Here is a 14,978-nt window from a genome sequence, read left to right as displayed (position 1 = left end):
GCCCGACTTGTAATCCCACGTGACTTCTGAATCAGCGGTGAAAGACAATTGACCATTACAGTCAATGTCCGAGGTCAATTGCAGAAATATCGCCTCGTTCGAGGATTGAACCAACGACCCTTGGATTACAAATCGGAATTTCTACCTATATTAATTTAAACGGACGTATTTATAGCTGTAAGCCATTACGAAGTGTAGTATTCATTTTTAAAGAATTCTGTTTTCATCATTACAATTGTAATAGCCTACTGAGGGTTTTAATTGAATATTATGTCAGTTATTTCACACCTCATGAAATATAACCAATGACTTTTCAGCGTTTGAACGATGTGATGTCCCTATTATCAGTTCCGATCTCATTTATTAAGCCTCGTTTACATTTCAAGATTTACTCTAAAAATCCGTACCAAATTCATATTGTACCCACAATATATCCTCGTTTTAATTTTCAGAGTTCAAAAATATCTATATAAAATGCATATCGTACTCCATTTTAGCCTCAATTCCATTTTCAGGGTAAAAACAATATATCAATGTTTTATTGTACTTGAAGAAACTGAAGAACTGCAAAAAGTCGAAAAATGTGAAATGAAGAGGTCGTAAAACATAGTAACAATACGGATTCTATTGAACTCATAGACAACTGCAAAATCCATATCAGACTCCGTTTGCTCGTTCAATATTAACAGCTTACAACTTTATGCGTACTCTTTTGAAAGCCTTGTTCATCTTTGAATGTCTTTCATTATACTATATTAAAATATGCCAGTGTAAAATGTAATGGTAATTGTTGTATGACACAGTAAGTACTTCACATTGTGCAGTATTTATATTCACTATCCAATTTGATCATACTATTACTGAGGTCTTCTCCACCGGTAAAGCTCGAAAGTCGTCAAAGGATTTTAATTTTCAGTATAACCTCAGATCAACAATAGTACACGCCATCGCGATTTAAATTCTTGCCAAGATATTCTGTAATAGGAAGCTCTAGAGCATTATATCTATGGAATAAAAGCAACAGGAGCATCACATTTTAGGTTCTTACTTTATTTCTCAGTAATATGTACATACAGGGGCTATAATCTATTTGGAAAGGTTTTATTTTTTAAATTTTTCCTCGAACAAATATCATTAAACTGAATGTCTTAACAAGTTGTTGCTGTCCCGGTATATGTGAGAGCTGGAGTTGTCATATTTACCCAAAAGATTGTCTTTGACTGGACCAATGTACACCTACAGTTAACAGAAACGAAACTTTAAAGAACATATTATATATACGATTCATGAATGTTTTATGAAAAACTACCTATAACTATCATAGTTATAAAATGTTTTCTTTCTATAATGTGAAAATATATTATGTACCTTTATTGGCTTAAATGTAATGTTGTAAATTATGAATTCATTTTTGTTTAGTTTGCTATGGCTTCATATTTTACTGATAGAGATGCCCATTGTAATGAAACATTGAGAAGAGATTAGAAAAAATCAGAACAAAGTTCAGCAAGGCAAGGCCACGTTCACAGAACGCAACCCCAGACAAAACCCAGCCCCACCAGCAGGGCACCCAAAAGGCACCGGACCATTAACGGGAAGGGACATAATGGCGGGAATCGAATAAGTTACCAACAATGCTGATGTAACAATTAGTATGCAAATGACACCATCAATGCCGCCCAACATGGCAAAATTTGGAATGATGTTAATTCGGTTCTATGGCGTCTCTTCATAGACGAAAGTAACCGTCTTCACATCCCCCACATTGCCCCTTAAGCACCGGCTTATTAAACAACAAGAATTTGTAACAGAGTTACCAACGTCCCCCGCCTCGGGGAATTTTTATATGAAGCATGAAATTGTACTATTTCAAAAGATTGAGATATGGATCTCAGGGCTTTCAGTCCAAACTTATGATCAATACTAGTTCTGCAAATACAACAATAAATAAATTAAAGAAATAAAATGAAACACGGAATTTAAAAATTTATCATGTAAAGCTTTGACCTCTAAGTGTGACCTTTACCTTGGAGTTAGGGGTGCAGTTGTTATGCACGACATATCGTCTTATTAGTATTAACTATGTGTGCCAAGTATTTTTTAAAATCCCTTGAACTCTGAAGAAGATATAGATCGGGCACAACATATACCCTATAACAGACTATGTAAATCTTTGACCTCTAAGTGTGACTTTGACCTTGGAGGTAGGGACACAGGTGTTACGCATGATATATCATCTTATCATTGTGACTATTTGTGCCAAGTATTTTCAAAATTCCTTGATCTATGAAGAAGGACACAAAATATACCATATAACAGATTGTTAACCTTTGACCTCTAACTGTGCCCTTGAACTTGGAGGTAGGGATGCTGGTGTTGTGCATGACACATTGTCTTATTATAGTGACTATTTGTAGCAAGCAGTATTTACAAAATCTTTCGATCTATGAAAAAGTTATGGACCGGACACAAAATATACCCTATAACAGACTATGTTAAACTTTGACCTCCAAGTGTGACCTTGACATTGGAGGTAGGTGGCCGGTTGTTGCGCATGACACATTGTCTCATTATTGTGAACAAATGTGGCAAGTATTTACAAAATCCCTTCAAAGATAAGAAAGTTATGGACCGGACACGACATATACCCTCAAAAAGACAATGTTGACCTTGAATGAGCAAGTGCGACCTTGACCTTGGAGGTAGGGGTCTGTTTGCTGCGCATGACACATCGTCTTATTATAACAAACATTTGTGCCAAGTTATTTCAGATTCCTTTGATAAATGACAAAGTTATAGACCGGACACGAAAGTGTGACGGACGGACAGACGGACGGACGTTCCAACATTTTGGCCTTAGGGGCTTTTTTCTTTGTTATTTTCTTTGTTTTCTTAAGGGCTACTAGCCCCTAAACCCTTTGATCACGGAATGAATGTATTGTTCTCTTTTGTTCTCTGTACTGTTATATAGCCCCTTAACCCAAAATGTTTGCTCGGACGGACGGAAGTACAGACGGACGGACAGAAAGACAGACGGATTTCGAAAAGGCGGGGGACAATAAGCATTGGGGTAATTAATGTGCAATTTCAAAGTCCCTGCACTGGAACATCTGTTATAGTGTAAGAACGCATACAATTTAAGCGGATAGGAAACATTATACATACACTATATAGACACTGTTGGTTGTAGCACTAGTTCCATCATTCGTCCAATCAAAAGTGAAGCTGTCTTTGACGCTCCTTTCAGCATGTGTTATGGAAGCATTCTTAAACAGAAATACTACTGTGACAATAGATATCAAGACTAATCACGAATTGTAAGATTAAATTAGTTATTGTTATAACGAATTATGATTGTTTTATAAAAACTTTGTTGATACCTCTAGCAAAAAATCCTTTATGCATGACGAAATAGTGATAGAAAATGTTGTACTAAATAAATATGACAACCTGTTGAGTGTGATAGAACTCACCCGAGAAATATGATGTTTACCGAGGCATTTATCTACACATTGTATATACATATTATTTATTCCACAATGACATATATATCCTACTGGACAAAATTGTCCAAAAAATCGTTACAAAACTTTTCACTCAAATCGGGCTAAAAATAGCACATGAAAACTATTTTTAATTTATTTTTAGTACATTTCTTGGTTGTGGAGTTGTCCTTTGCATATTTTTCTGTTTTAATTGCCCCCTCTGATCTGCACAAGAAATTCAAATTTTATCACTTTATGGTTTTGGACTTTTTGGCTTCATTGGAGTTCCTTTACGATGCTTTGTACCAATCATTATTCATTTTAGTACACATATACATCTCATTTCTGGAAAAGGATGAAAACTCGAGTATGCAGCTTAAGAGTAAATTAAAGATACTTTTAAGGATTAAGATGACCTACCACTGCTGGACATCTATTAGTTGAGAGTACAGCGTTATCTGTATCTGTTAGCGTGCCTGTCACAGTACTATAGTCGTCGACATTTGTTCGTGCTTGGCATAAAAATCCTCTGAATCCTGGGGTAGCTGTGCTAATTTTACCAAGTGTTACTGAAATGGATAGTTCAAGAGTTTTACAATATTCAACTCCCTTGCCATAGCTTGCGCCATTTTGAGTTTAATATGTTATATAACATAATGTTTTATAAAATATGAAAAAGTAATATAAACAGTTGACAGGTGAATTGTTTAATTAAAAATATTATTATGGTACCAAAAACTGAAAGATTTTTTTTATCAAGAAAAACGTGAAAAATGTACTATGATTTAGATAAAAGTAAAACGTTTCAAGATTCAAGAAATAATTTGTGCAACTCATGACTGACTGTAGTATTTATAGCCATATTTCTACTGCGTGTCTAACACAGAAAGGGCAATTTTAATTTCTGGGTAAGCATTATGATGTTTATAGTAGATCATCCAGATTTCGGGTCACCATCATGTTTTAAGTTGATTATTATGATGACTTTTTCAGTAGAATACATTGCAAAGAATTTAAATAGATTATCCATTTTGTTTTTCTTCAGGACGTTGACTTTTAACTTAATGCAATTACTAGCTTGTCACTTATTAAGACACATCTTTATTAAAATGCGTTTGAGAAAATTTAGAGGCCATTAAGTTATTAAAACATGTGCCAACCTTCATATATATAAAATAGATCAAATTTGAATTAGTATAAAACATTGCAATTTTGCTATTTAATCAGAAATGTTATTTATCAACAGACCACAAATGTGACGTCATTGCGGTATACTAGTTCATGCGTAACACGTCCTTGAGTTTAATTGTTGCTTTTTAAGACAACAGTTTTTGTGTTTGTTTTTAATGTTATCAATTATACAAACAATGACAGCTCGAATGAAAAAAACGTGTTACGGCGAGAAAATAAAAAGGATAGTACTATAAAATAGTAGATCTATTTAGAATGTCGGTGAATATGCGACTGAGAATAAAATAAAAAGCAATGCTGTTATGAAGATTATGCTGTTGATGAAGATGTCGATGTTTCTGTTTGATGATAGCGATAATGATGATGATGATTTTGATGATGATGGCGGTTGTGGTTTCAAAAGTGATGGTTTGGATGATGATGATGATGATGATGATGATGGCGGTTGTGGTTTCAAAAGTGATGGTTTGGATGATGATGATGATGATGATGATGATGATGGCGTTTGTTGTTTTCAAAGGTAATGGTTTGTGATGATCATGATGATGGCGGTTGTGGTTTCAAATGTGATGGTTTGAATGATGATGATGATGATGGCGGTTGTGGTTTCAAAGGTGATGGTTTGGATGATGATGATGATGATGGCGGTTGTGGTTTCAAAGGTGATGGTTTGGATGATGATGATGATGGCGGTTGTGGTTTCAAAGGTGATGGTTTGGATGATGATGATGATGGCGGTTGTGGTTTCAAAGGTGATGGTTTGGATGATGATGATGATGGCGGTTGTGGTTTCAAAGGTGATGGTTTGGATGATGATGATGATGATGATGGCGGTTGTGGTTTCAAAGGTGATGGTTTGGATGATGATGATGATGATGATGGCGGTTGTGGTTTCAAATGTGATGGTTTGGATGATGATGATGATGATGATGGCGGTTGTTGTTTCAAAGGTGATGGTAGTGGTGGAGGTGATGCTGCTGCTGTTGCTGCTGCTGCTGATGATGACGATGATGATTATTATTATTATTTAGAAGGAAATGATGATGAAGGTGATGATGGTCGTGGCGATGATTATGATGTAGATGATGATAATGATGATGAAGGAAATAATGATGATGGTGATGATGATGATTTAGAAGGAAATAATGATAAAGGTGGTGATGATGACGATTATGATGTAGACGATGGTGATTACGATTGTTATAAAAATGATGATAAGGATGTTATAAGTACTTAACTTAAAAATCATATGGTAAAATTGATGGTAAAAAATCAAAATTCAATGCATTTGTTTGATATCATGAAAGGCAAATCCAATTCCAAAAGCTTATTAACTGCATAAAGTATACGCGTAAAACAAAAGTTCTTACCCGAAACTGTACTACCGCAGGTAAACGTGTTTGGTGTTGTTTCTATGGTATAGGGACATGGTGTAGTTCGTGGTGTACTGGCATGGTGGTTTGGGCTTGGTATCATGGAACTGCAACTTCCTGGCGGGGCTCCATTTGGGGACGAGTTTGAGCCCAAAATGAATAACGATACAACCAAGCACGTAGAAAGAATCATCTTGTTTGACTTTATAACCTAACAGCAGGAAAAAAACGTATAAAAATTATGAATAATTAAAAACAATGCTAAATAATGTTAAATAGGCATAATAATACGTATTATGTTTACTGAGTGGAAAAACCCCAACATGTTTTTGATCAATTTAAATTTTTAAGGTTCTTGGATGTTCGCAAGTAAAATGTTGCTTATGAAACCGGCTGAACAACCATTACCTTTCAAACAATTTTCAAGTTTCAAAAAAAAATGTAAAAAAAGATAAATGAATAAAAGAAAAAAATCTCAAATATGTACCATTTGTTTATGTAGTTAACAGAATTAGTTAATATATATAAATCAGAATATAACAATTTACTTACCGTCGTTTACTAAAACAGTAAAGGATCACAATTACAAATGTTTTATATAGCACAAATAAAACAGCTGGAAGCATTTAACACTATGTAATTAATTTATCTTATTGATAATAACTTCTTATTTTCCTATGTGAACGAAATATTACTTGTCCGCTTTATTCTTAAACGTTATAATGCTAATTAATATGTATTGCTTGACAAATAACATTAAAATGACTGATGGTTTTATAGTATGCATTATAATACGTCAGTTGGATGTCAATGTCACTGTAGTGAATGTGCGATGCGTTAACAGGACATCACGGGACTGGTCCCAGTAAATAATTTTTCAAGATTTGTGTTCAGTTTGAAAGTTTGTCAAGACCAATTGTTTCATATCATTTGCTCACTCCATTTTTCTACAGTAATCATTTTTATAATGCAAATTAGCCAAAATATGTAAACGTCCAAATGCTTTTAACTTAGATTTAATTAAGAATCTTACAAAATAATCAATTTTCAATGTTGCTTTCTGTGTATTTATTCATTATCATTTTATAGTGTTCTGTTTTTGAAGGCCTAATTGATCTATCTAAAGATAAAAAATAAACTTGTGTTCCAGGTTCTTTGATTTCGGTAGAGCTTCTATAATATAGATGGCTCGGTTGATGAAAACCATAAATGGGAATAATCGCTAAAGATGCATGTGTCCATGGAACTAGTCAAAGTCGTTTTTTCCTTGAATATATTTCTCAACGGAATTTGGCAATGAAATTTATCGTGTTCTAATAAAACCTAGTATACTACAGGCGAAGTTTAAAGTTACTTAAAGTGACATTATGCTCATACAAGGGTATATAGTGAGTACACCAGTAAAAGTCAGAACAAGTTTACATTTTGTCAGAATTTATTTCAATTTTATAATTTACTTCGCATGAACGATAAATTACACATCTGGTCCCCCAAGAAATATCTAAATATCTTACCAGAATTTACCTGAAACGGTCAATTTATAAAAAGAGTGGGGCAGTCTTTTTATATTTAAGGCAGGATATATATTCTATACAAAACGTTTTCCATTATCAACTGTTCGTCATCACCATTATAACAGTCAATCTTTCGAAATAAGTTGTCAATTTAGTTCAACTTGACGATAAAAATATGAGCATAATGTCACTTTAAAGAATGAAGTCACTTTGACCTTTACGCTAATGACAACAATGGTTGGAAAACTTCAATACAAAACTGTATAACGTACTAAATTGATATACATGTAAGTATGGAATTATTAGTTCTGTCAAATTATCTTTTCTGCCACAACCACTCAACAATAGGAGCATTTTAACTGCATGTATACAATTATTATTCAATTTGGTATTTTTTCTGATTAAATATGTTTATAAAATTTCGTATGTTTACGATACAACAAATTAAAGTGTTAAAATTGTAAACTTTGTATTACTAATTTTTAATAGTAACAAGGTGAAGAAAAGTTATTTGCATTATGAATTTACTGATATAAACAAATGTCAGAATGAAAACAATTTGTTTTGTTAAATTCTGAATGTGCCTTTACATTTAATGTATGTCATTTTGATGTCCACATTAGAATACAAGACACACTAGAATATTACGATTAACAATGACCTCAAAGCTTAGCAGGGGTAGTGTCATCCATTCTTGTAGTTAATCGAGTGGCGTATTCAGAACAGTGATGTATAAATATCTATTTATATAAACATTAACAATAATTTCTCATTAAAACTCATTATTAATTAAACCTTCCAGGAAAGTGCAACATGATGTCATTTATTTTCAGATCCGCATACATAATAGACATGTTTTGATTTATTAAAATTAAGTTTTGATATCAATCATTCATTTGAAATTTAGAGAAAGTGTTAAAGTTTGAGAAATACTGAGTTGAGAAACTAAACTACAGGTTTGCCATTTCTTTATCATACTCTGCAAAATCATATTTTGTTCCTTGGGCGTTCTCGTTTTTGACAAAACCATGAAGTTTCATTCATATGAAACAAAGTGAATTCCCAGTATCTTCTTTTTATACATTATTTTGCTGATTTAGAATTTCATCAATATTATTCTGACTATGGATTTGGGTAGAAATGTTTGGATAATATAAGATTAATAAAACTCGCCCTAAACATCAGCAAGTAGCCATCAAGGCATTGGCCCGTACATCATTTAATTTAATAAAATGTAAGTAATGAATATAATTGACATTTTGATCATTTAACATTGCAGTATTAACAAATTTTAAAGTACAATTTTGTATGACCACTGAAAGGTGGCGTGTATCAAAAATAAATTAAACATTCAAAATTATCTTGTCATCGACATGTACTATGTGCAGCGTCTGTTTCATAATGGCCGAATTTAAACAGGCAATCTGAATGTCCGAATCTCATAGAGTCCGACTTTTCTTCAAGACTTGTTATGGTCAAGTTTTTATAGTTGAGTTTCAGAGGTAAACTTTACATTGGCCCTGAATTTGAAGTGCTAACGCGCCCAATATTTCGTACTTGTCTTATTAATGACAAATAACATGGATTTCACTGTTCAAACATACATACACCTTAAACATGTTAAACAAACTCTATAAAAAGCCTAAAACATAACATTTCAAATAAATTCTTACATAGATCAACTTAGACGTTTAAAATTAAAAAAATATACAAAAGATAATAAAGAAATAAACTCATAAGTAAATCGAAACTCGAATTTTTGTATTGATTCTTAGCTCAGTTTCTGTGAAAAGCGTCGCACCTTTCATTTGGGGTCGTTTGACGTTATAAAAATGATATTTTTTTGAAAAAACTGACTACGAAAATACTATGAACCTTTGCACACCAGTTGTAAGTCCAGACCTACAGAAGTGCCAAAAACATCTTTTTAGTCCCTTCATGTCAAAAATCTCAATGCTGTCCCTTTAATACACTTTTAAGTCCCTTACCGGTTTACCGGAGGGGACTTTAGGTTTACCCTCCGTCCGTCTGTCCGTCCGTCTGTCCGTCTGTCCGTCCGTCCGTCTGTCTGTCAGTCCGTCCGTCCACAAAACTGGATCCCGCGATAACTTGAAAAGTACTGAAAATATTTTTATGAAACTTGGTATATGGATAGATGGCAGTATGGAGATTATGCACGTCTTTTTTTTTACTTCCTATGTTGAAAATTCTGGTTGCTATGGCAACAAATAGGCTGAATATATGGCAAATTTTACACATAAACTGGATCCCGCGATAACGCAAAAAGTACTGGAAATATTTTTATGAAACTTGACATATGAGTAGATGGCAGTCTTGAGATTATGCACATCTTTTTCTTTTCTTCCTATGATGAAAATTCTGGTTGCTATGGCAACAAATAGGCTGAAAATTTGGCAAATTTTACACATAAACTGGATCCAGTGATAACGCAAAAAGAACTGGAAATATTTTTATGAAACTTGACATATGGGTAGATGGCAGTCTTGAGATTATGCATGTCTTATTCTTTTCTTCCTATGTTGAAAATTCTGGTTGCTATGGCAACACATAGACTGAAAATATGGCAAATTTTACACATAAACTGAATCCAGTGAAAACTCAAAAAGTACTGGAAATATTTTTATGAAACTTGACATATGGGTAGATAGCAGTCTTGAGATTATGCATGTCTTATCTGTTCTTCCTATTTTGAAAAAATATCAGTTGCCTTGGCAACAAATAGGCTTAAAACATGGCAAATGTAACAATATTTGTGATTAGTCAAAAAGAGCTGAAAATTTTTATGAAATTGCATCTTTAATTCAAGAGTTATCTCCTCTTTAAGAATTTTGCTTTTAAAATGTTATATTTTGGTAACAGGGATGTTTCAAATATTAACTTTAGAGTGTCCTTCAGTCCGTCTGTCTGTCTGTTCATAAAAACTGTTTCCTGTGATCACTTTTAAAGAACTTTTCCAACAAGTTTACTTAAAATAGAGAAAAATTGAAACACTAGTGAATGGCCAATGGCCCTTCAGAATGTTGATGGGGTTCTTACCGGTAGGGGACTTATGGATTGCTTGCAATACTATGATAATTGCTTGTTATTCATGTTTATACGTGTAGGCCATGGAGGCATAAAATAAAGATCAGTATTGAAATAACAAACTGATATCATTAGTAGTTTTAAATTTTTATGTTTATCATTATGAACAAAAGACTACATAATTGTAGTCATATTATCATGAATTAAAGTCCGTGTTGGGATATATTATTTTACATAATAAACATGAAATTGTACAAGAAAGAGAGGAATACTATTTAAAAATTGACGATTGAAATTTCTAACAACTAATAAATAAATCAAACACGTACACCATGTGGTACAATAACATCCGCATGAGATGGGACGGCTACATCCGCAAGGTGACAGAGGTTGAACGGAAACCGGATGAATAAGTCAACATTACATAATTATAGTGTGTATTTTAAAAATGTTTATGTTACTAAACTATACATATTTGTTTACATTGTAATTACTTGTCAGTAACACTTGTCATGTTTTCCAGGTAAGAATAAAAACCATATTATTTGAATATTTATTCTAGGAGTGTAGCTTTTTTATTTCTTGTATCCTAAGTTCTCAAAGTGTGGATAAAAAAGCCGGAAAATATATATCATGATTTTTTTTTCTTAACAATCTTACAAGCTTTTTTCTTTAATTCAGGATTATACCACAAAACATGAAAACAAACGTGTATTACTTACTACAAAGGCAATCCTAGCACACTATAAATCAGGTTAGTACACCAATGCCTTTAAGAATTAAAATGAAATAGTATCGTAATATAGTATATTATAATTTGTATCAATTAAACTGGACGAAATTAAACCATCTTATTCAGAGAGCATAACATACACGTAGTATCTTCTTTTAACTGTAAAATAGAAATATAGGAAATATTGTCTTGATGAGTGCCGAGTCTGTTTATTTCTTCATATAAATGTTTTAAAGGCACCAAATGCAATACAAATACACATCAGAACTACAGATGAAATTATTCCACCGGAGCCTGAACTGTTACACTTTGTTAATGACCCGGAGTAAGTCAAAGCCGTTGAAGCCACATTCTCCCAGAAAACTATTTGAGTCTGAACAACTGTGCATCTAAAATTATAAAGATTACAAAAAAAATGAGAAAAAAATTTAATGACATGAAGAAAACGTAAGTATGGTTGTATTTCATCAAAAGAATTTCACAGCATTTCAACTATTAACCTGAGTGTGTTTAATATCATGAAAGATGATTATGAGGCCAATATTACAATTTGCTAACTTTCCATACATGACTAACTATTGGACACCAACTTTCTGTGAAGGGATACAATGTTGATAGAATTTGTTGCCAACCCATTTGCTTTTGTTTCATTGTTCTATTTTGTGTGTAGATGGTGGTGGTGATAGTTTTCACTCCGGATCACAGCAGTAAGCCGCATTGAATTCACCAGAGAAAAGTTCAGCCACACTGTTGTGTGTATATTTGCATGTATATAGGCAATAAAATACGGTTAAACTAACTATTAGATAAGCGACAATAGACATAATTATTTTGACAAGAAATTACCTTGGCAAAAGACAACAGCCTACTGGAGATTTTATTTGTATTTAATTTAACTTTTAAAATTATTCGTTTGAATGAGTTGGTACATTAAATGTGATAGCTATATATATCTTAAGAGTTAACAGCAATGGCAAATTTGTATTGTAGACATATCTGACATGCATATTTGTTGGAAAGAATAATCTTAAGTGCCTACACAATATAAATGTCCTCTGTTGATTCTCCGCTGTGTGTCCAAGTGAACTGAAGAGTAGTCTTATCAGTGCCACTGTTTTGCGTAATTGAGGCCTTCTGAAGTGTAATTAAAAAAACTATATAAATTATTTATTAAGATGCCATATGCATATGCCATTGCCGGATCATCTCATTTGTAGTCAACACACAATGAACAACATTTTTGACATTTAAACAATTGAATAAAACTCTGATATGTTCTGAATAAGAATTTAAGATGAATAAATAAATTTCATAGTTTCACCGTTACTTTAAAGGGATTCGAGTGAGACTGAATTCGTTTCGAGATTCCCTTATTATTTAATGTATGTCTACACATTTAACTTATTTGTAAAATTTCAGATCATTCGCTCACACCGTATCTTATAGAACAAAAAAAACATTTTGTAGTGCAAAATGGCCCAAAAGTGAAAAAGCGATGAATTGCACAAAAATCGATTTTAGATTTAATTAAATAAATGCAAATCGGAATGTAATTCTTATTATATGTTGTATCATTTTTTAAGTAGCCGTAATGAATGTATGTAATATTTACAAACTACCTATTTTTAGGCTTTTGGACCTCTGTAATCCTTTAAAGCAAATGTGTTAATCATACACGCTTTAAAATGTAACAAATCTTATAAAACACAAATATTTTTTTCAAATATGAAATCATTAAGCATACCCCTGCACATTTATTAGTTGTTGAGGACGATCCATCTGATTCTTCCAATGTACCAACAGTAGAGGAACCGTTAACATCAAGTCGAGCTTGGCAAAGGAATCCCTTAAATGTACCTCCGCTAAGAGTAACTATCAATGTAATAAAAGACGCACATAACTGCAGGCAATACAATCAATTTATTACCTGTATTTCGCTGTTATTCTCTAAAGTAATGCGACTCTTTAAGATATCTACAGTTATTGCAAAAAAAAAACACAACAACAATGCTTAAATGAATAATAAAACAATATTTTCTGATAAGAATTGTGTGGGGACCATCACATGCCTTGGAATGTATTATTATATGTATACATCATTTTCATTTGTATGAGCAGCAGTCGTAAATTGTTGTTGTTGTTTTTGCAAATGGCACCTCAATATTTGTAGACATTATATGAATACCTTATAATTTGAAATAATGTGCCAATCATACTACGCATTTGGCAAGTTATAATAATAATTGCTAAACAATAACATTTCTGCCAACTTAAGACGGAAGGACGCTAATAAATAACACGAAAGACATGTCCGGATTACAAATTGTGTATGGTAATTACAAGATTACAAAAACAAACAATAAACAACAACAAATTTAAGAAAAACGAAAAAGCAATAATAAATAAACATAAGAAAAAGGACAAAAAAGACAGAAACAAATGACAAAAAAATGAATGATTTTCTTACTACTGATGCTTTCTCCGCAGTCAAATGTGCTTGAAGAAGGTGTTATGGTGTATGAAGATGGGGATGTTTGAGCAACAGCACCATGCGATGGGGTCATGGTATCACAGGCTCCCATTGGTGCTCCTATACTATACCCATCGGTAGATGTCACCAGATAGTACATCATCAACACATATACTACGTACCTTAACATGCTTATACTGAAAAAATTATTATCATAAAAATAATATAAATGCAACAACTTAGAGTTTTACCATGTTTAATATGTGATATAAATTAATTAAATATTGAGAAATATTGATGAAATAAAATGCATCTTTTCCTTTCTCCTATTTGCACTGTAAAAGTTTATATTTCATTGCAGTGAAACATATTTTCTGTAATAAAATATTGCACTGGTGTCTTGCAGGACTGCTTTCTTCTAAATTCAGGCAATATATAGAATTAAGGATGAAGTCTTTTAAACCGAAAGGTCAAGAAAAAAAGAGAGAAAAAAAGGTATACGATAATGAGAAAATAGAAGTTTTTCTATAAATACTCGATTTATTTTTATCTAGAGGTACAAAAATTATCATATTACATCATCGCTACCGTCACTCTTGAAATAATTTTTACCACTCGAAAAAAAATTAATCCAGTATTTATAGAAAATTATTAAATATCTCCTATATCCCGGATTGAAATTAAAGCAGTATCTTAAATAAAGGTAAATAAATAATGATTACAATAAAAGTTAAGATAATTATACTCACTTGCACATGCAGAGACGAAGGAAAAATTATCTGTCCGAAATATGTGTAACTTTATGAAATGTCACTTTTTGGGAATCCAAGTTGATTGTAAAATGATCAGTTCAATCTATAGAAACACCCGACAATGAGTAAATCACGTTTGTTAATCCGCACTTTTGTTAAATACTATTTATGATGGTGATTTAGTACGATTTATTAATTATTTACTTTTCTGAACGGTGTCACGGTGTGAGACGAGCGGATAACAAATTGATGCATTGTAAATTAAAGTGATATCTTTATAAGTGGTTCAAACTTTATAAATTTTCGTTACTTTTGATGATTTCTAAAAGAATGACGTGATATCTCAATTTCGGCATGTTCTGGATTAAATAAGTTCTTATATAAATCGTTGATGACACTTAATCTAAATCAAGTG

The 14,978-nt window shown here is 32.5% G+C and overlaps 2 protein-coding genes across 2 annotated transcripts; both read right to left on the bottom strand.

Moving 5' to 3' along the window:
* Positions 1 to 1,123: 1,123 nt before the first annotated feature.
* Positions 1,124 to 6,811, bottom strand: LOC132723106 (putative defense protein Hdd11-like). Its single transcript, XM_060707775.1, has 5 exons — positions 6,602 to 6,811; positions 6,047 to 6,260; positions 3,906 to 4,054; positions 3,166 to 3,266; positions 1,124 to 1,236 (listed from the first exon to the last, which is right to left on the bottom strand). The coding sequence occupies exons 2-5, from the start codon at positions 6,240 to 6,242 to the stop codon at positions 1,149 to 1,151; spliced, it is 534 nt and encodes a 177-aa protein (XP_060563758.1). The 5' UTR covers positions 6,243 to 6,260; positions 6,602 to 6,811; the 3' UTR covers positions 1,124 to 1,148.
* A 3,932-nt stretch (positions 6,812 to 10,743) lies between these two features.
* On the bottom strand, positions 10,744 to 14,731 carry LOC132723086 (putative defense protein 3). Its single transcript, XM_060707752.1, has 5 exons — positions 14,561 to 14,731; positions 13,809 to 14,008; positions 13,086 to 13,213; positions 12,381 to 12,475; positions 10,744 to 11,730 (listed from the first exon to the last, which is right to left on the bottom strand). Exons 1-5 carry the CDS (start codon positions 14,566 to 14,568, stop codon positions 11,559 to 11,561), a joined length of 603 nt encoding a protein of 200 aa, XP_060563735.1. The 5' UTR covers positions 14,569 to 14,731; the 3' UTR covers positions 10,744 to 11,558.
* Between the last annotated feature and the right edge of the window lie 247 nt (positions 14,732 to 14,978).

The sequence above is a fragment of the Ruditapes philippinarum genome, unplaced genomic scaffold, assembly GCF_026571515.1.
Source record: "Ruditapes philippinarum isolate M1 unplaced genomic scaffold, ASM2657151v2 ctg1670_1_1_1_1, whole genome shotgun sequence".
Taxonomy (NCBI): domain Eukaryota; kingdom Metazoa; phylum Mollusca; class Bivalvia; order Venerida; family Veneridae; genus Ruditapes; species Ruditapes philippinarum.
Note: the sequence above shows the minus strand (reverse complement) of the source record. Positions and strands in the feature narration are given on the sequence as shown.

What these genes read in the sequence shown, in the direction of transcription:
- LOC132723106 (XM_060707775.1), bottom strand. Translation starts at nt 6,242, where the DNA reads ATGATTCTTTCTACGTGCTTGGTTGTATCGTTATTCATTTTGGGCTCA. An exon ending in CTAATAGATGTCCAGCAGTG is followed by an intron (nt 3,267 to 3,905) that starts GTAGGTCATCTT and finishes TTTCTGTTTAAG; the next exon opens with AATGCTTCCATAACACATGC. An exon ending in ACCAACAGTGTCTATATAGT is followed by an intron (nt 1,237 to 3,165) that starts GTATGTATAATG and finishes TGTTAACTGTAG; the next exon opens with GTGTACATTGGTCCAGTCAA.
- LOC132723086 (XM_060707752.1), bottom strand. An exon ending in CAACTAATAAATGTGCAGGG is followed by an intron (nt 12,476 to 13,085) that starts GTATGCTTAATG and finishes ATTACACTTCAG; the next exon opens with AAGGCCTCAATTACGCAAAA. An exon ending in ACAGAGGACATTTATATTGT is followed by an intron (nt 11,731 to 12,380) that starts GTAGGCACTTAA and finishes TTATAATTTTAG; the next exon opens with ATGCACAGTTGTTCAGACTC.